The sequence below is a fragment of the Dysidea avara genome, chromosome 11 (assembly GCF_963678975.1).
Source record: "Dysidea avara chromosome 11, odDysAvar1.4, whole genome shotgun sequence".
NCBI classification, from domain to species: Eukaryota; Metazoa; Porifera; class Demospongiae; order Dictyoceratida; family Dysideidae; genus Dysidea; species Dysidea avara.
The window spans coordinates 9,221,431-9,242,174 of NC_089282.1; the positions used below are offsets into that span (position 1 = coordinate 9,221,431).

The window sequence follows — 20,744 nt, forward strand, 5'->3', positions numbered from 1 at the left end:
CCAAAACAACCAAGCTATAAATAAGATGCAGCCCCCAAAAACCCAGCTTAAAATTTTTGCAAAATCAAAGGTGGCAACTAAGAAATGGCTGTGATAGTAGGTTAATAGTAAAAATTGTAACTATGACAATCAGGTGAATTTGTGCTCCAAATTTTCGACAAAAATATCACCTGAATGCTTATTATTAAATTTTTTTTATCATTAACCTACCATTACAGCCACTTCTTGACCACCACTTCAACTTTTTTTTTACTCTAGGGCAGCACTTTTTTACAGCTTAGTTGTAAAGGTGTAGATATCCCTTCTTTTTGTAACTGCAACCCCATGGTTGGCTTAGGGGCTTTCTTTTTCCTTGAACTTTTTCTTTGCTACAGAAATAAGGACTGAAGAGTAAAGACTTTATATTTGTAATGTCTGTATGTACAATTTTGTAGCATCAAACTTAACAATCACAGAGCTGAACATTGTAATAGTTACTTATGTAGATAAATGCACTACAGGCTTGCTTGGTAGGTAGCTGAACTCTCAACAGGATGACTTGTTTGTAGCCAAACTGTCTACAGGGTGACTTGTTTGTACCTGAACTCTCTACAGTGTCACTTGTGTGTAGCTAAACTCTCTACAAGGTGACTTAATGGAGCTGAGCTCTCTACAGGGTGAATTTCTTACAGTTGAATTCTGTACAGGGTGACACGCATGTAACTGAGCTCTCTACAGGATGACTTGTTTATAGCTGATGTAACTTGATTGCAGCTGAGCTCTCTGCATAGCAACAAGTTTGTAGCTGAATACTCTACAGGGTGACTTGCCATGTAGCTAAACTCTCTACCAGGAGGCTTGTTATGTAGCTGAACTCTCTGAAGGGTGACTTTTTACATATCTGAACTCACTCAGATTGACTTTTTATGTAGTTGCATGGTTTATAACTGAATTCTCAATAGCGTTGCACCGATATCCAAATTAGCCTATTATTCCGATAACCGATATTAAGCAACAGAATTAGCCGGTACCGATAACCGATCCAATATACACTAACAATACTAACACTCATCCTCATCATTATTAAATGAGTCATATTAGTGACATAAACATTGATATACAGCTCATTCTAGACTAAAATGTAAAGTTAAATATATACCACAAGTAAAAGTTACTCATGGTAAACAGGTTTTAAGTACATTTTACTACTGCTATATATACAGCTGAGACAAGTGGCTGGTACTACATAGAAACCTGGTGTTGGAGGGATTTTTTTCCTTACTTTGGTCCCTTTTCTGTTACACCTTTTCATCTATAAGTCACTAAGTCTAAGTCCTTGAAATTAGGTAATCCTAAGGCTGCAGCACATGTTGCTGTCAGACCTTCAGTGCTGGTCACTTTAAAGCACTAATAACAATAACAAAACCTAAAACCTCAGTTTACTGTTGGGCATGGCCTAAAACCTGATAGTTTATTAAGGGCTAGTCACCGCTAAACCATCAACACATAACTTAATTAAAATGCCTAATAACTTATGTCTAGCCTCCCCCACATCATTATAATATACAACACAATGGAGATTAACATCAGCTTTGATTTACAATATCGGCCATATTGACCAGATACCGATTATTGAACCGATTATCAGTGCAACACTAATTCTCAACTGGTGATTTCTGATATACCTGAATGCTCCATAGGGTGACTGAACTCTCTACTGGGTGACTTGTTTGTAGCTGAACTCTCCACAGGATGACTTGTTACTAGGCTTGAGCCATTTATGCTTTGAAAATTGCGTATTATGCTTTTGAGCAGTGCTAAAAAATCCAGCCTATTACGCTCAAAATTATGCTCTCAAAATAAAGATCATGCTCGAGAGTTGACTGTTTTATTAGAGTATACTATTGTCTGCATTTCCGGACTGCTGTATTAGAGTAAGTGACTGCTCTATTAGAGTATCTTGATCTTATTTCCATAAAGTGTGAATAATCAGTCAAGAAATAGTAAAATAAAACACTGCAAGGTTTTTGATATGAAATGCAGTAATAATGTGCAATGTGTTCATGTTGTGCAGTATTTTTGGCACGCGCATTGCGTGTTTTAATTAAAATTCTTGAAAATCATCTTATTATACTGACATAATGCTTGATGCTTTTGCTAGCCTATTATACTCAAAATTATGCCGGCATAATTGGCGCAAGCCTACTTGTTACATAGCTGAATGGTCCATAGCTGAATGGTGTAGCTTGCAACATATATAGCTGAACTCTTTACTAGGTGATTTCTGATAACTAAATATTCCACAGGGTGACTTGTTTGTAGATGAACTCTCTACTAGGTGCCTTGCTTGCAGCTGAACTCTCTACAATTCCGGGTGACTTGTGTGATGTAGCTGAAACCTCTACATGGTAGCTTGTTGTGTAGCTGAAATATTGACAGGGTGATTGTGACATAGCTGAACTCTTAATTTACATGGTGACTTGTTTGTAGCTGAAGTCTCTAAATGGTGTGATTTTAAAACACATGTGATATATACAAAAGTGAGTGGAAAGTATGCAAAGATCAATTAAAATCATCATTTTGCATATGAAGCCATAGGAATTAGTAGCTTGCCTCCTTAAACTTGCATGCCCAGGAGTCATTTCTATTCATTTCAGAACATCTATATCTGTGAAAAATTAAGTCTTTGCTTCTAGCTTAAACAATAAACGTATTGATTTGTGGGTAGCTATCGTGTCAGTAATTTTGCTTGTTATTTGTAAAAATGAAACAGAAGTTATCAATACTTTCTGTGCACCTTGCCTCTAGCAGCTGAAGTATAAATTGTTCTCCGTGTGTAACACTATGGAATGGGTATATCCAACATACATCACTTTTGTCTAACACTTGTCTTTTGGTGAACCACAGAAGGTAATGCAGACTCGTAGTTTTAGTACAAGCCCATAGCATTAGTTATTGTGGAGTTACATGTGTAATAGATAGTTACAGCATGTTTACACTATGGTTCTATTCAGCAGGGATCAATTCAGTTTTTCTATTTGGACTAGTTTCAGAACCGCATTTTTTTAAAGCCTGTATATATACTACAAATCTCTCTGGGTGAGATCATTTTTTATAGTACGTTTGTGTTGAGCTGAATCCTGGGTTGTTGATTAAGAAGCCATACAAAATCAAAGGCTTTAAACATGATGTTCATGATTCATTTATTTGTAACCTCATGTAACGGGCACACACTTAATTGTCGAAAATATGGCGCCCAGTGCAGCATCAGTGAGTGTAGAACGAAACTTTCTTGGAAAGAGGTTAAACAGCCAAACAAAGTTTTTACTCATGAAGCTATGGGACTACTTTGAGCAAGAAGCAAAGAAGTCTAAAGTTTCCGTCAATGTCAAACAGAGAATCTTGAAGGCCACTGGTATTAAGTATCTTCTTTGCAGCTGGGTTTGGTATTCATTTCGCCATGTAGGGATTTCAGAGTCATCTATTGTAAGAGCGAGAATGGAGTACTGCAAGAAAGGTGGGTTTTCTGTGCCAAGAAAAAGGTACAAAGGTACAAAAGCAGTTTGCAGGAGCCTACTCAATTCATCTAATTATCACAGCAGGTACAAACGTTCATGAATCCGTGTCATTGCATACAGTTTCGACCGGGATGCAATCAGACGGAAGATACATTCGTTGTACGACAAGAAAGAAAATCTATCACTGTCAAAGATTTTGGTGGGTGAATTTTGAATGTTCGAGCCTTTGGTTTTGTTACTCCGTCTACAGTCAAAACTTCGGAATGATGGTGTTTTCTCTGGGGGAGAACATAACTTAGGAGGGTATTAAAGGATATGGGATTCAAGCATAAAATGATTAATAACAAGAGGTTAGCACTGCACCAGTTTGTGTTTTAATTTTACTACACATGCATGCAGGGTATACTATGAGCAGCCCCGCATAGTTCATCATCGTCATAAATATTTGAGATGAATAAGGCGCAGGAAAATCAGTGGTGTACTCAGATGAGACTTGGGCCAATGCGCATGATGGAAGTCCAGATCCTGGGTAGAGGCTGATAAGACTACTGGGGGACTATAGGAGGAGTCAGGTTGGTTAAATAGCTTTCAAAATTCTGCTTGTTTAACATTTATACATAGCAAGCCATCAGGTAAAGGAGAGCGCCTTATTATCTTACATGCTGGGGGTAAAGATGGATGGGTTCCAGGTAAATTTCTATAATGTGAAGTATCCAGTAAACGCAATTGTTTTTTCAGGTTGTGATTGGGTTCTTAAAGCCAAGAAAGGATCTTCAGCTGATTACCATCAAGAAATGAATGCAGAGAATTTTGAAAGATGGTTTCAAGAAAAGTTACTTCCAGCATTACCAGCCAATTGTCTGTTTGTAATGGACAATGCCAGTTACCACAGGTAGGTGTTACATTTGTCAACTGCAAACATTGCTGTGTTAACTGCAGTTGCCACTTGGAGGAGCAACCAAAGCAAAAGTGGTGAAAAGCACAGCTGAAAGAGTGGTTAGATAAGAAATGTAAGGCAGTTTGTGTATACTGTCACTGTTTCAGTATGTGACTGCATGATGATTCACAGGTATAGCAAATCCAGAAAGTTCACTGAAGAGAGGTCTGTGGGAAATGATCAAACGAGCAAAACTCCTCCAAGATATACTACAGATGAGATAGCTGGAAGTAAAGGTATGTTAAGTGTATACATTGTGGCTCTGATATTTTACTGGTATGGTTTTTTTCTGGTATACTGTTGTGATTCCAGTTCTTTTGGCTAACATAATAAATAGGCCATGAAGTAGTCAGATTACCAGTTGCACACTGTGAACTGAATCCTACTGAGATGACCTGGAGTCAAGTTAAGGGACACGTAAAGCGGAACAACAAGAGGTATATCAACATTGTTATGAACATTGTTATAGTTTGGCATCTGTTTAGGTTTCCTTTAACTGAAGTTAAGGAACTGGTTTATCAAGGATTTGAGGCTGTCACATCTGAGAGGTAGCAATCTTTGATAAAGCACATTCAAGAAGTTGAAGATCATTACTGGAAACAGGATGGACTTCATGAGGAACTTCTAGAATGATTCCTCATTCACGTCAGCAGTGATAGCAGCGATAGTGAAGATGGTGATGGTGGTGATGGTGGTATTAATGACCCCACCACCACCAGCAACAGTGAGTCCGAGTCTTCTTCTGAGCCTACTTTATTACTAGTTAATGTTATTAGCTCACCTTCTTGTTGACAAACTCCTATCATACTTCAACGCTGATGCTTGGCCACTCAAACTTCCAATTCAGACAAGGCAACAATTACTACCTTCCCCTAAACTGAAATGTGAGTGTGAGTATACACATGCATGTAGTTCTAAATAGTGTTCACCAGGGTATTGTAATGTGCAGCACATGACGTATCGCTATAACATTAATCTTGTTTAAATTCTTTAAACTCTGTTTAAGTACAATAAGCCAGTTAAAGCCCTACCATACTTGTGCAACATGGGCATGATTTCAAGCTTCAGCTTTGTCTTGTGCTATAATTATTTGTCACACATCTAACCTCACCCTATTGCACTGCCAACAGTGAACAGTAGTATACAAATTTTACATACAACAACATTGATACCAACCAGATCTTATTTCACTGATCACCTTCATCAACTGATGTGATGTACTAATAGTCTCCAGTTGATCACACAGATCAAGTAATTCTTCTCTACAGCTCATCCTCTCAATCAAACAATCCAATATTATCTTATTAGCAGTAGTGGAGTTACTACTACTCAATATCATACAAATCTGATCATCACTGATATAATTCTGTAACTTCCCAACACTCCGTTCATAGTTATCAGGCATCAGTTGTAGTATAGTGTGATAATGTGTCTTGAGTTTAACAAAATCTATCGAATTCATGGCCATATACATAAATTAGTCATGCTATAGCTTATAATTTACCTTTACTAACAATAATCTTTTGTGGTAGATTTTCTTCTAGACCATCAGGTGGCTGAGATGGATTTGCTGCATGTGAAAAATAAACTGAGTCAACTATTTTATGCTCATTCCTAAATAGAAAGCAACGTATTCAAAAAATCTCTGCAACAAACAACCTGTGAACAAATGTGGGATTCAATAATACCCAAAGTAAAAGTTTTTTTTTAGTCTATGTGTATCATCTCCTTACATTACATCACTATGACCCAGTTTTAAAATAAAGGGTGGGGGGGAGTTAATTTTTATAAAAGTAACTCGTTACTTACTACTATTACTTGCAACTAAACCACTTAGAAAATTTTACGTAACATTTCCTTTCATGTCTGAGGTTACTAAACCCAATAGAAACCCGTGGCAGGGTTACTAAATAGTTAGTAACCTGTTAAATAGTTAGTGACCTGTGGTCTTGCCAGTGATTGTTTACCACATTCATCAAACGAAAATCAGCAAAGCCAAAAACAAAAACTTTAATGTCCTTACTTATTTTTGGACAAGACAGGCATCACTAGCATTCAGCTAGGTGTTCCAATTCAATACCAATGTCTGGCATGGTGTGGCACTGACACAACAAACACGAAGAATAAATCTTGATGCTAGCACTCACAATTTGCTTCTTAACAGTTTACTTTCTGGACAAAACAAGCATCTTTCTAGTCCAGCATAGTAACTACTTGATACTGGCACTATATTCATGCACTGAAGGCTGGTTATGAATGTCACGCCAGCGCAGTGGCACTGACACGATCAACTCAATCTAAGGATAAATCCCAATGCTAGCACACACAGTTTGCCACTTTTTCTTACTCTTTCTTAATTATTAACCTAGGAAATTTTCTAAATCACTTAGAATGGGTTGACATTGGTTTCTACGCTATTTTAGAGCCCCTCAGACGATGTTGGCTTGGCTACCCTTACCTCAGCCTGTAGCCTCAGTAATTAAATTTGTGGGCAACCTCACCGACATCATCCTTGGGTCTCTAAATAGCGTAGAAACCTTGTTGACCTATTCTAACTAATATTTAGTTACAGTTACATATTACCCATAAAATAAAGTAACTATATTATAATATTACATATTATATTATTTTGTGTGCACAGCCTTAACCTGTCATGTGTGCAACTACCACCTTATCACGTGACATGATCGACCGTATTGTTGGACAATGTGTAAATGTTAGTTGTAATTGTATTCAAGAGAAAGTAACTGGTCATTCATTAATTCGAGGTGGGCTTTGTTACTTCGTTGTGGCTGGATGTTACTCAGTGGATTAGTAGCAAGATTAGTAACTTTGTTACCTGTAGTAATACAATTACTTAATATTTGAGTCGTTACAGTAACTTCATTACTTACAAGTCACATTTGTAAGTAAAGTAACTTGAGTTATATTACTAGTTTTTAACAGCATATTTTATTATATCACTTAGTTACCACAAAAGGTAATAACATTACCCCCAATACTAAAGGTGAGTAGCAGCTTGATGTGTGTCCATCACCCTGGCTTATTTTGAAGACTGTATGTAATACTGTGCACAGCTTTAGATTTGCAGTTTTATGGTACACAGCTGCAAATCTAAAGCTGTGCACAGCATTAGATTTGCAGCTGTTCCCCCAACCCAATTCTGCCTTGTTCCCCCAACCCAATTTAAAAGTTATGATCACCTTTGAGGTTAGCTTTATCTGTATATAAACTAGGTGTGTGCCCACTGGCCAAATGAGGAAATTTAGTTGGGACAGCTATGCGTATGTCAGTCCACACCTACATGACCAAATGTTTCAACACAAGATACTTCATCCTAAAAAAGCTCCTATGAAAATTAGCTAAGCATCCTATAAACTGTTTTCATAGTGAATTTATACTTAAAGGGGTGAAGAAAGGAACACATATTATACAGGGTTATAATATATGTACAGTACTGCTCAAACGCAACATCGACTCACGAGAGTGGGAGCAATTTTAAAAACTCACTTATTAAAAGGCGTGGCACCCATTTCACTTGTGAGTATCCGTTTTGATACTCACGAGCGAAACAGATGCCACACAAGTTTTTTTAATTGCCCACACTCTCACGAGACGACGGTGCATTTGAGTAGTACTGTAAATGTGAAAATGCATTATTGGTGTTCCAGTAGTAACAGACTAGTGTGGTGAGTTGTCTATTAGGGCTATGTGATTTTCAGTAAACATATCATACTAAGTGTACTGATGACATTCTACATAATATTGTGACACACGCATAAACATACACAGTATTCAAACCTGTTCTTAGCTCACTGATAATTGAAAATAGGCTGCCATGGTCTGGTAACAATGAAGATATATTTTCCAACTGATTACAGAATTCTAAAACATCTCCTTCACATTTCACCTTCTCCATTAGACAATTCAATATAGTTTTATTAGCAATGGTGTAGTTCGGAGTAGCGAGCACATCACAAATCTGATCATCAGTTAAATGATCTTGTACAACTTGTAGTGTCTTCTCATAGTTACTAGGTAGTGACTGAACTATATCATCATATTTTGACCTCAACAAGCGTGGGTCTGAATGAATAAAAAGTGATGAAATTAACCATGTACACATGCATAAATAAAATATGGATATAAATATGTTCTTGCATAAGCCTGCAAGGTCAGCAATGCTAATATGGACAAAACTATCTGATGTTAAATAGTTAATGCAGATAAGAAAATATCTTACCAAGGTGTGTGAGAAATACTTATGTTTTGCTATAATACATAAATTAAAACAGTGTGAACATGAGTAGTTGTAACATAGGCATGGAGCTAATAGCCTGCGCTGGGCAATCATCTCCCAAGCCAATACAAGTGCAACCACTGTGACCGGATCTGTAAGAACCCCATATGTTAGTGCATTTTTCAAATTTCATTTTATTAGCTGTATCTAGATAAGCAAATGATCAACCAAAGTTTCAGCTCTAGAAGCTAAGAACTTTCAAAGTTACAGTGCTACAAAGTGGCAACAACAGAAAAATTGATTTGTACAGTGACAATACGGAAAATTAACTACAGGCGCTTAATTAAATGGTCATAACTTACGAATGCTGTCCTCTACCGAGATGAAACTTACACCATAGGATTCTCCATAATCCATTGCTTGGTAAGTTTTGCATTCCAAGCCCTTCCTACGACCAGGGTGAATGGGAAAACGTGAGAAAAAAATGATAGCAAACCGCTCGTCCAATGCAAGGCAGACTAATGCTCATATACTCCGTCTCCTTGGGAGTACTGACATGAAACAAAGATTTCTGAACTCCTCTTGCTTTGGGCATCACGATGGTACCAAGGTATTAGCTTCTTCACTGTGAAACAAGCACTCAAATAATTTATGGGATTTTTTTCAATTTTGTAAATATTTCACCCATAACTTTCATTGCATTCTACTGTAAAATTAGGCTTGCGCTATTATGATATTAGGCTTGCGCTTGCACTGTGACCAGATCTTGCAGGTCCGGTCACATATTATATACATGCAATATGCCTGAAATATTTGCAGCAGCTGGTAAATTCTGACAACATTTGGCTATGATGACTGGACAAATCCTACAGGTATCCCTGTATTCACAGGCTTATAGCCTTCTCACAAGTCCCTAGTGGGATAGCACTCACAGATATCTTGGTTACGCAAGCTTAATACTTTAATCAGTGCCACTGAATCGTTTATGACACAATTACTGAGTTTACTAAAGACCTAAGTGGGTATAAGCTTGATTGTACATGTAGAATGGTAATTTCATGCTTTCAGTAATGTGGGTGTGGTCTGTATTCAAAAACATGCAGAAATGCTTGCTGTAGCACTAATTCTCACCTTAGTCCAACACTTTTTCAACTCATAGGATAGCGAGGGTAACAAAACACTTTCTGTCTGAGTGGTTTTCATGGCCAAATCCAAGTATCATGCGAGTATTAATCAATCCTCACAATTGATTTTGGCTTTAATGTTTATATAATTGCTACCCAGTTGTAGCCCGGGAAAAGTCGCCTGCTTTACAAATGTAACCCAGGTGGCTCCTTTGATTTGAGGTATGAAAGTGATACATTATAGTTATATCCCAGTACGAGGGTGATAACCAAGATATTGCCTGAGTGTACTGGGATATAACTAATATCCCAGTGCAAATCATAGCCAAAAAGCCACCCTTATACTGATTTTAGTACCTGTATTCTAATTAATTCATTTGCTACAAAGTGACTTGAGTAGCCAAACATACATCACGGCCACTCTAAATTACTAAACATTAAGCAAATGTATCAATCTTACTGGTCTCACATAACATGGCTGATTTCGAAGCTTGCCCCCATGTGCTAATTGAAAACCCACGCACTGGGTGATAAGTTAGTTATCACCCAGTGCGGCACTTTAAGACACTCCCACGCACTAGGATATTAATAGACTATAGAACTAAATAATAGCCCGACAATTCATATATACCTGTTATAGGTGTACAAGTATCCTGTCCAACACGACTGTTCATTGTGATACTGTTTGATGTCAATGAAGTAGTGACAGTTACACTGGATAATAATGGTGTAGTATTAGTAGTGGATGAACTTGTTGATATATGATGTTGTGTATATGTCACACTAGTAACTGAACCACCTGATGGTCTAGGAGGTGAAGAATTATCTGTATTTGTTGTTGATGAGGAGCTGGACAGGAAACACTGCTGGGTTAGAGCTACATAAAAAAATGAAATACAAAAGCAAAGTATAGATTCACATATACGTAGAATCAAGATGTACTATATACATAGATCACATGCTCTGAGTATTATACACTGTACAACATTGATATACTCTAAGTAGGGAACTTTTTCTAGTAATTTTTTTCCACAAAATTTTGTTACTTTGACTATACAGATACATGCATGCAATCCAGTTGTAAATGTTATTGCACATGTTGTTAAAAGTGAATTGTTTTCACCATGCATAATGTATAGTAAGGCGTAACAACATAATACCACAATTACAATTTGTCTGTGGCAACCTAATAGCACTAGTCTCCAGTACTCTATTCTAACCTTGTTCACATATCAATTCTAAGTTTTGCCTCAAATTTGAGATTAAAACAAAGATAGCAGAACAAAAGAAAGACAAAGAAAGAGCTGAACAAAATGAAGACAGAAACTTAGCTCGAGAAAGCTGCATGTTGTAGTTAACAACTTTGTTGAGTATAACAAATTTTCATGGGCAATCTGTACCCACGTAATATTTTATTAGAAAGTTTCTGAAATAGTAGTTCAAATGTTGTTACAATTATGAAACTTTCCACATGAATTGTACTTATATATTGTTGTATTTATTTATTGATATAGTGCCATCGCAGATTTGATCTTTGGTGACCTTTGCAGTCATTTTTGTATTGAAAATTCATCAACACTGTCTTTATCTCCCTGAGGCATTATTTTACACTGTTAAAACATGGTTTCAAATTAAAAGTCTTGCTGAAAAAAAACAACCTGGTTTTTATTTGAAGTCAATAGGTGCATGATTTCATTTCAAAGTTATAATAATTTATAGTAGCCATGAAATTCTATGAAGTTTGCTGCCCAATGGTAATTTTCATCCCAAGAGCAAATAATTCAGCAATTTTTATGAGTAATTAATCATAATTTGCAGTGGAGCAAGTTATTCTCTTCAAACAAATGTCATATTGTTACAACACCTTTAATTTGAAAGCACGGTTTAACAGCATAAAATAATATCTCAGGGAGATAAAGATAAAAATTTTCAATGCAAAAACAACTGTAAAGGTTGCCAGAGGCAAAATCTGCAATGGCACTAAATCAAAAAATATTTGTATAGAAGGTTTCATAATTGTATCACAAAGTGCACGAAATGCCCATACTTTTGCACTACTAAAACAAAAAGTATTAATTGTTTCATGACTACATCTCTGTGCCTATGGTATCGTAATACATGTACATTATAATAATCTCACCATATCTAACTTGTTGTACACAACTAGCTGATTGTTTAGACACAATCAAATTATCCATAACATCACATAATCCTACTAGATCACTACTACTTCCATTATAACATAATTTTACTATAAGGAAAGTGACAATCTTCTCATTGACCAATTGAACTTCATGTGATGATGATATCATACTATCCAACTGTCGGTGATCATCATTTGATAAATGGGGTAAGCTTTTCAACTTGATCAGTGTAGACTGGTAATCATCAGGTAAACAATTACATAATAGTGAAAAGTAGTCATCTAGTATTGTCCACTCTGTGTAATAAAGATATTGTGTAATATTTATTGCCTGCTGGTAAACTACCCATGCAAAAACAGCCAAGCTGTGGAAAAAAGTGTGGTTATAAAAGCACTATAATGAAATCAAAGGTGACGGCCAAGAAATGGCTGCCTTTGGAGTATGATATTTTTCTTACGTACAGGTGCAGGGGAGGATCCAAAAGAGGAGGTGCACTAATGTATTATATAATAACTAGGGATCGCAGGAGTCTTCATAATTCTAACATTAAATTTTGGTATTTTGCATGCAATTGTGGCAATAAATTATTAGCCATTAAAATTTGAAAATTAAGTAAATTTTATGTGTTCACAATTTTTGCAGGCCCAATCACATACGTATCACCCCTGCAATTATATATTTGCTTGAGTTTTGCCTTGCAATTTTGAAGCAGTAAATCCAAACCACCAAAAGACACTGCTACAATGGTTAACCTATGTACACATCAACTTTCAAGCTATTCCCATAAGTGGTTTACCTGTAACAATTACAAAAGATTGAACTTTTTATGCAAATAAATGTGACCGGATTTACAAAAAGTAGCATTTTCACACAAAAATAATGTGTTTTGTCACAAACAATTAGCTAGGCTATTACACAAAATGATTTCCACTTTTATCCTACTGCCACTCAGCTGAATCTGCCTCCTGTGGCTGTGTCTCAAGAGCTTTGTGATTCCACAGTAGATGATCTAATGCCCTGATACCACTCTTGCTTTGCTGGAACAGCTCTTATGGGCTGAGCAGCAGTTGGCTGAATCACTTATAGGACTATAACAAGTGCTCTCAGTGGATAGATAGATAGCCTCCCCTAACCTCAAACTGAGCCTGGTAGCTTTACTTGTCCCTTCCCTCCATTTCTTGCTCCTATAAGTTGCGCATCCACCACACACACACACACATACACACACACACACACACACACACACACACACCAACCATCTGTACATGTGGTACTATACTGGATCAGACAACCCTTCAAAAGTGCCCAAATTTTGCCAATAAATGCTTATGAATAGCTCTGCTTGTGGTGAAAATTTGGTAGCTACAACTTTTGCAATCGATAAATTAACTATATACTTCAAATCCAGCTTCACAATACTTTAATACTTGGTGCCTTGGCAGTATTGGTTAGATATAACCAAGCCCAAAAATGCTTTCAGTATGATTCAAAATGCTGATTGCTATGAAATTTTAATCAATGGAATTTTCTCCTGCCTGCCTGGCCTGCCTGGCCTGCCTGCCTACCTACCTTCTTTCCAACATGCGTAACTTGATAATGGCTAAGGTTACCAGGCTTGATTTTTCACTGTCCCATGTTGCTTCAACCTGACAGGTGCCTTTTGGGTTACTGCAGTACGTAAAATGTATGCATCACACCTTTGCCCTCCTTTGTGTCCCATTTCTTTTTGCTGACAGCCAAGGTAGCGCAATGGTTTTCCTGCATTTTTAAACGATAATAATTCATAATTTCTGTGGAGACTGGATTGATTGCAATTGCAGAGGCGCTTTTCCTACTGTTCTTCATTTGTAATGTGGCGTAACGAGCTGAACATAGCTGAAAGCAAACCATAATGACCACTTCACTTTTAAGTCAGTAATTGATAGTTGGGGCATGTGAATCATCTGTAGTTTTCATAGTGACTGGATTAATTGCAGAGGCGTTTCTCTTACTGTTCTTCATTGATATCGCTCTGTAACGGGCTGACCATAGCTGAAAGTGAAGCATAATGGCCACTTCACTTTTGAGTCTGTAATTGATGGTTGAGGAGCATGTTCAGATGAAAACATTAACCCTGACACCAGGTTCACCAGTTATAACAATGTTGTAAACAAGTAAGCAAAGACATATATGGAAAAATTAGAATTTTAAGTTTGATTAGAGATCATAGAAAAAAAGTAGGGATACAAGGAAGGCTGCCTACACCTGCAAATACACTAGTGAACATTTAATCTCAAATTCAGTCATAGACGGGGTGGTGGAGAATGGGGGACTGTAGCCCCTGCCAAAAAGATTATGGAGGGCCCCTGAAATTATCATTGAGAGCCTAACTCAATAATTCGAGATACTCTAATAGAGCAGTCACAGTATTCTTCAGTGGAGCAATGCAGCAAGCTATGTATGTAGTTATAAATAAGGAGATATAGTTGGTGGAGGGCAGCTATTGTCAGCAGGTAGTTACCTTTTTTTTTGGTCTTCTACTTAAAACTAGGCCATGGCATCACCAAGTTAGACCCCCAGCCCCCCTAAATAAAGGTGCCTCCATTGCCCCTGGTCATAGGTATAGACTGAAGTAGGAATTAATGTCCACTAGTATATCTGCAGGTGTAGGTGACCTCCCTTGTTTTCCTACTTTTATCTCTGACCCCTATATGAACTTAAAATTCCTAACTTTTCCATATACTTGTTATACAATGTGCAAAATAAATAACCACCTTTTTGCAAATTGGGTCACAATTGGCCATACCACTAATCACATTTATATATTTATTAACACCAAATTTAAAGGCAATCAAATCAAGTGATTGAAAAAGTTGGCCCCATATAAATCCCTTTAAGAGGAATCTCAGGAATGGCTTGGCAGGAGCAATTTTGATCAAATTTGGTGTGCTACGTACCTGTTTAGCAGCAATAATGCAAAAATGTTGCACTTTGGAGAAGGCACCATACAGCTTTATGCATGCATTCATACTTTCTTTCTTTCTGTTGATATACCCAATGTGCCAGCTTTTTTGGCTGTGTGACATACTACGGCATGTCTTATAGCCAAATGCCCCAGTACTAAAAAAGAAAAACTGGCTTATGAAAAGAAACAGTTTCATGTAATATCAAATGGTGGCCAGGCAATGGTTTAAACGATGCAGAGATATAAACAAAACTGAAAATTACAATTTCTTTGGCTGCCTTATCATCTCTCATGTACATACGTTTGTGTGACACACATTAGAAATAGGCAAGTTTGTAAGAAGTCTAGTGGTACATTTTGTTTATTTTGTATAAACAACCCCAAAACCAGCCTGCAACTGACATTGTGGCATCTATGCTTTTACCCTTTATGTTATCTTATGTACAAGTTATCATTGCCAAAGAGCTTACAAAACAGCATTTACCTGAAGCAGTGACAAGAGAAAATGGATCCACATGTGGTTTTATTGTATGAGAAGATCTAAATAACCTCAAATAGCCTGTAAAAAAATTCATTGCTTAATATCAACCAAATAAACGAACATGTAACATCAATAGCATCAATAAGTCCAACAGTTTAAAAATGATCATGATCACAAACTTGACACAAAACGATTCCACTCATTACATTGTTTACACACATCACTTACACATATCAGGGACAGTATTGGCAGGTCTACATCTTCTACCAATAACCTGGTGGTGACTACTAATAGTTGCTCTATCATCTGGTGCTCCATCATGAACACATCTGATAATGATATTGTCTGCTGCTTGAGTGTCAAACTGTTCGAATGCACCATATTTTACTGGTCGAGTACTACACATGGTACCTGCAGTGAATAATAGTGTTTCTATTCAACCAGCCCTAAAAGTATGTATTTCCACCTCATATCTCACTCATCAGTGTATCGTGCGGCCCAAGAAGCCGGCGCGCCACACCGTGGGTATATTGACAGGAAGAAAGAAAACATCATTTTCACACTTTTGTATCTTGGTGATCCCTTGTCTGATTGGAACCAAATTTGCTACAAAGTTGCCCGCCAGCCAGGAGAGTCTACATACCAAATTTGAAGGAAATCGCACCAGCCATTTCCGAGATACAAGCTGCCAAAGTTTCGATTTTATTCTTCGTTTTTTTTTCTTCTTCGTGTTTTCGCACTTGCAAAAAATTGCTATAAATGCAAACGCATACTCCGATCGCCTTGAAATTTGGAACACAGAAAGGGAGTCAAAAGGCGAATCCTAGCATCAAATTTGGTGCAAATCCGATGAATGGTTCGGGAGTTATGACAAATTATTCGCGTAAAACAAGATTGATTTGTTGTCACGCCTACAGGGTAAACCGCTTCATGGAATGAGTTGAAAATTGCTATGTAGATGGAGTAACCATCATAGGAGTGCCTTTTGGTGGTTTGAAAGGAATCGAGATAAAGACCACGGAGATATGACACAAAATCCAACCTGTGTCACAATTACGCGATCAATTTTTATGAATAAAAAAGTATTAGTTTTTACGCCTACTAGGCAAACCGCTTAGAGCAATGAAAATCGGTGTATAGCTGGAATAATCTTCATAGAAAGTCCTTGCAGTAGTACAGAAGAATCGGATTACAAACCACTGAGTTATGATTCTAAAGCCAACTCCGTGTAGCAAATGCGACATCAAGATACTCCAATAGAACAGTCACCCTAATAGAACATTCAGCTAATTTATTAAATTTTACTCCATTATAGAATTCTATTGCATTACAAACAGTTAATCTTATAGACAGTTCAGCAAGAAGCAAGTCACCCTATAGAGAGTTCAGCTACAAATATATATATAGCTGCAGTGATTCAGAACATTACAAGTCACACTGAAGAGAGTTCAGCTATAAACAAGTCATGCACCCTGTAGAAAGTTCAGCTACAAACTATTCACTCTGTAGAAGTTCTGCTACAAACAAGTCTTCAAGCAGAGAGTTTAACAACCAAAATCCACCATGTAAAGTCTTCAGCTTTACTAACAAGTTACTCTGTGGAGAGATCAGCTAGACATAAGAGAGAGCTTAGCTAGAAAATGTCACCTTGTAGAGAGTTCAGCTACAAACAAATCACACTGTAGAGAGATCAGATAGAAGAAACCACCTTGTAGAGGGTTCAGCTGTGAAGTGATCACCCTAGAGAGAGTTCAGCTAGAAAAAAATCACCTGTAGAGAGTTCAGCTACAAAGAAACCATCCTGTAGAGAGATCAGCTAGAAACAAGCCACCATGTAGCGACATCAGCTACAAAGAAACCATCCTGTAGAGAGTTCAGCTACAAACAAATCACCCTGCAGAGAGTTTGGCTACAAAAAATCACCCTGTAGAGTATTCAGCTACAAACAAATCACCTTGTAGAGTGTACAACTAGACACAGGTCACCCAGTAGAGAGATCAGCTACAAGAAGTTACACTGTAGAGAGATCAGCTAGAATAAATCACCTTTCAGAGAGTTCAGCTACAAAGAAACCATCCTGTAGAGAGTTCAGCTACAAACAAATCACCCTGCAGAGAGTTCAGCTACAACCACATCACCCTGCATAGAGTTTGGCTACAAAGAAACCATCATGTAGAGAGTTCAGCTGCAAACAAATCACCCTGTAGAGAATTCAGCTACAAACAAATCGCCCTGCAGAGAGATCAGCTAGAAGAAGTCACCTTGTAGAGAGTTCAGCTACAAAAAACCACCCTTTAGGGAGTTCAGCTGCAAACAAATCACCTTGTAGAGAGTTCAGCTATAAACAAGTCACCCTGTAGAGAGATCAGCTACAAAGAAACCATCCTGTAGAGAGTTCAGCTACAAGCAAGTTACCCTATAGTGAAATCAGCTAGAAACAAATCATATTGTAGAGAGTTCAGCTACAAACAAATCACCCTGTAGAGAGTTCAGCTAAGAAAAGATCACTGTGTAGATAGTTCAGCTATAAGAAGTCACCTTGTAGGGAGTTCAGCTACAAAGAAACCACCATAATAGAGAGTTCAGCTGCAAACAAACCACCCTGTAGAGAATTCAGCTACAAATAAATCACCCGGTAGAAAGATCAGCTAGAAGAAGTTACCTTGTAGAGAGTTCAGCTACAAAGAAACCATCATGTAGAAAGTTCAGCTACAAACAAGTCACCCTGTAGAAAGATCAGCTAGAAGAAGTTACCTCATAGAGAATTCAGCTACAAAAAGAAACCATCAAGTTAAAAGTTCAGCTACAAACAAGTCACCCTGTAGAGAGATCAGCTAGAAGAAGTTACCTTATAGAGAGTTCAGCTACAAAGAAACCAGCATGTAGAGAGTTCAGCTACAAACAAATCACCCTGTAGAGAGATCAGCTACAAACAAGTCACCCGGTAGAGATATCAGCTAGATACAAGTTACCTTATAAGGATCAGCTACACCCTGTAGAAATATGTGTTGGAAATAAATCACCATGTAGAGAGTTCAGCTAGAAACAAGTCACTCTGAAAAGAGTTCAGCTACAAACAATGGGAGTTTCAGCTACAGTTATAAGAAGTCACCTTATTACCTACAGTATGATTATCTTTCATTGCTAAATATACAAATATTTTTAATCAGACAAAAAACTGTACACAACATTTCTTCCTTTGTTCCACAATTCCTGCAGAAAAGAAAAAAAAACAAGTTAGAAGGAAGCACCAAAGCCAGTTAATGGCTGGCTTTGTGGCTTGCAATTCAAAAAGAAGTGATATCTAAACCAAAACAGCCAAGCTGTAAAAAAAGAGTGCGGCCCCCAAAAGGCCAGGATGAAAAAAGATGTGAAATCCAAGGTGGCGGCCAAGAAATGGCTGTGATAGTAGGTTAATGGCAAAAGTTTTAATTACGACAATTCAGGTGAATTTGGTGCCGAATCCTAGTGGAGGAGGCAATGCAAATTCACCTGAATTGTTGTAATTAAAATATTTGCCATTAACCTACCATCACAGCCATTTCTTGGCCGCCACCTTGGATTTCACATCTTTTTTCATCCTGGCCTTTTGGGGGGCTGCACTCTTTTTTTACAGCTTGGCTGTTTTGGTTTAGATATGTTTATAATTAGTAAAGCGGCTAAGCAAAGATATTGTTCACTTTTTGATAAAAGTACCAAACTTGGTGCAATATTTGCTTGATTCATACTATTACATATCAGATATGGTACCATTAAAATCACCAATCATATCATGCTCGAAGAACCTGACAAGCAAAACCAATAGAAAATGTATTATGAAGCCATAAAAGTCAACAGTAAATATGCTGGAGCCTTGCATTTATGCATAGAGAAGCAAGGGATGGAAAGCTGATCAAGGGAGGTATCTATATCCAGGTTATTAGTTACTATGTTAAGAAGCACGGAGAGTCATGGTATACAAAGCCATAGATGTGCAATATATTATTTCTATTGGATTGAGGCTGTATTTTTTACACTGAAATATTGGAAGTGTGTAAAAACATTAATTTTGCCACATTTTGAAAGATTTCAGATTGCACCTGTAAATTTGTAATACATTCTTGCTATTTATAAATATTTTGATGCATTTGTATGGTTTCCCGGCCAGCTATAGATATCGGTGTTTAAAAGCTTTCAAACATGCAGTTATTTTGATGTGGCACCTTATCTTAAATGATTTTGTATACCTTACTCAACTTCCACAGAAAATTTGGTGCTTTATTGCAAAGTGAACAATTTCATCAAAATTCGTTGCTTAGCTGCTCTACTAAAATAAGGAAGAATAGGTTAAATAATGACATTATTAAAAATTGAATTGACAGCAATATATACAGCTATTTCTTGACCACCACCAGCTTTTTAAAGGCTTTACTCTTTTTCAGTTTGATTGCTTTGATATAGTCTATAACTAATAATACAGTACCACTCATATGTAATGTGTAATGTCGCACTTGCTTACACTGTTTTTCGAGCTTCGAGTAGACTTGAGCGATTTGCAAGTAAAGCTGCATTTGTGTCTTACAGAATTGCAAGTATGGTTTGCTTGTGAGAGCCTCTGCTCACAAGTTATCTGCAAGGGATGTGATACAATGCTCTCTAGCCTTTGGTGGGCTGTGTGCACTGCATAAATGCACAAAATACGAACAGCAATTGCACCTGAATTTTGTGCAGTATGTAACAGCAATCCTTACATCTATCAAAGAAACTGACAAAAAGACTGCACTAAAAAGTTTTGCAATTCACCAATTTATATCACTGATGGTATACACAAGCATGTAAACAACACAACTCAAGATGCATTACCTGCCATTAGTTTGTCAGGAAGATAAGTCATTACTGTTACCATGTTAAGCAAGCAACAAAAATGTTTGTAATTTCTTGTAGTGTCTAACTGAACTAATAGAAGATTGATAATCCTCTGACATCTGATCCTTGAGCTTTCTCCATTGACAATAAACCTCTCCACATCACTAGTAATTTCTATGTGTTGTTTAAGAAGTTTGATGGTCAGTTTACAATTAGGTATTAAACTCTGATACAATAAGTAGTACTGCTTGATCAGAAATGAAAACTCTGTCAATAATATTTTAATAATTAGTCAATTACAATTGTCATCTTACCAGGTTTTCTCATAATCACATCAATTATTTGTGGTCCATACAAACACACTACAGTATGGTCATTAGTTGTGTTGTCTGCACTCACTAGTGGTCTACTATACCCAACAACTATGATGGAGAATTGTCATAGTAGAAATCACATATTGTATACTAAACACGTATTCATCAAGATTATTGTAAAATCAGGCAAAAGTTTACAGTTGTTATTAGAGGGCTAG

General features: G+C 37.1%; 1 protein-coding gene across 5 annotated transcripts in view; it reads right to left on the reverse strand.

Moving 5' to 3' along the window:
• The window catches only part of LOC136238641 (uncharacterized), a 42,025-nt gene that overhangs the window by 17,053 nt on the left and 4,228 nt on the right, over nucleotides 1–20,744 (reverse strand). For 4 of the 5 annotated variants that reach the window (XM_066029204.1, XM_066029206.1, XM_066029205.1 and 1 more), the window contains 9 exons: nucleotides 20,527–20,634; nucleotides 20,210–20,479; nucleotides 15,596–15,778; nucleotides 15,371–15,445; nucleotides 11,939–12,238; nucleotides 10,430–10,675; nucleotides 8,236–8,520; nucleotides 5,939–6,004; nucleotides 5,611–5,883 (listed from right to left, as the gene is read on the reverse strand). In XM_066029204.1, coding sequence (XP_065885276.1) covers nucleotides 5,611–5,883; nucleotides 5,939–6,004; nucleotides 8,236–8,520; nucleotides 10,430–10,675; nucleotides 11,939–12,238; nucleotides 15,371–15,445; nucleotides 15,596–15,778; nucleotides 20,210–20,479; nucleotides 20,527–20,634 — 1,806 coding nt within the window. Of the gene's footprint in view, nucleotides 1–5,610; nucleotides 5,884–5,938; nucleotides 6,005–8,235; nucleotides 8,521–10,429; nucleotides 10,676–11,938; nucleotides 12,239–15,370; nucleotides 15,446–15,595; nucleotides 15,779–19,865; nucleotides 20,027–20,209; nucleotides 20,480–20,526; nucleotides 20,635–20,744 lie in introns of those variants that run through there. The other variant, XM_066029207.1, reaches the window with a different exon arrangement.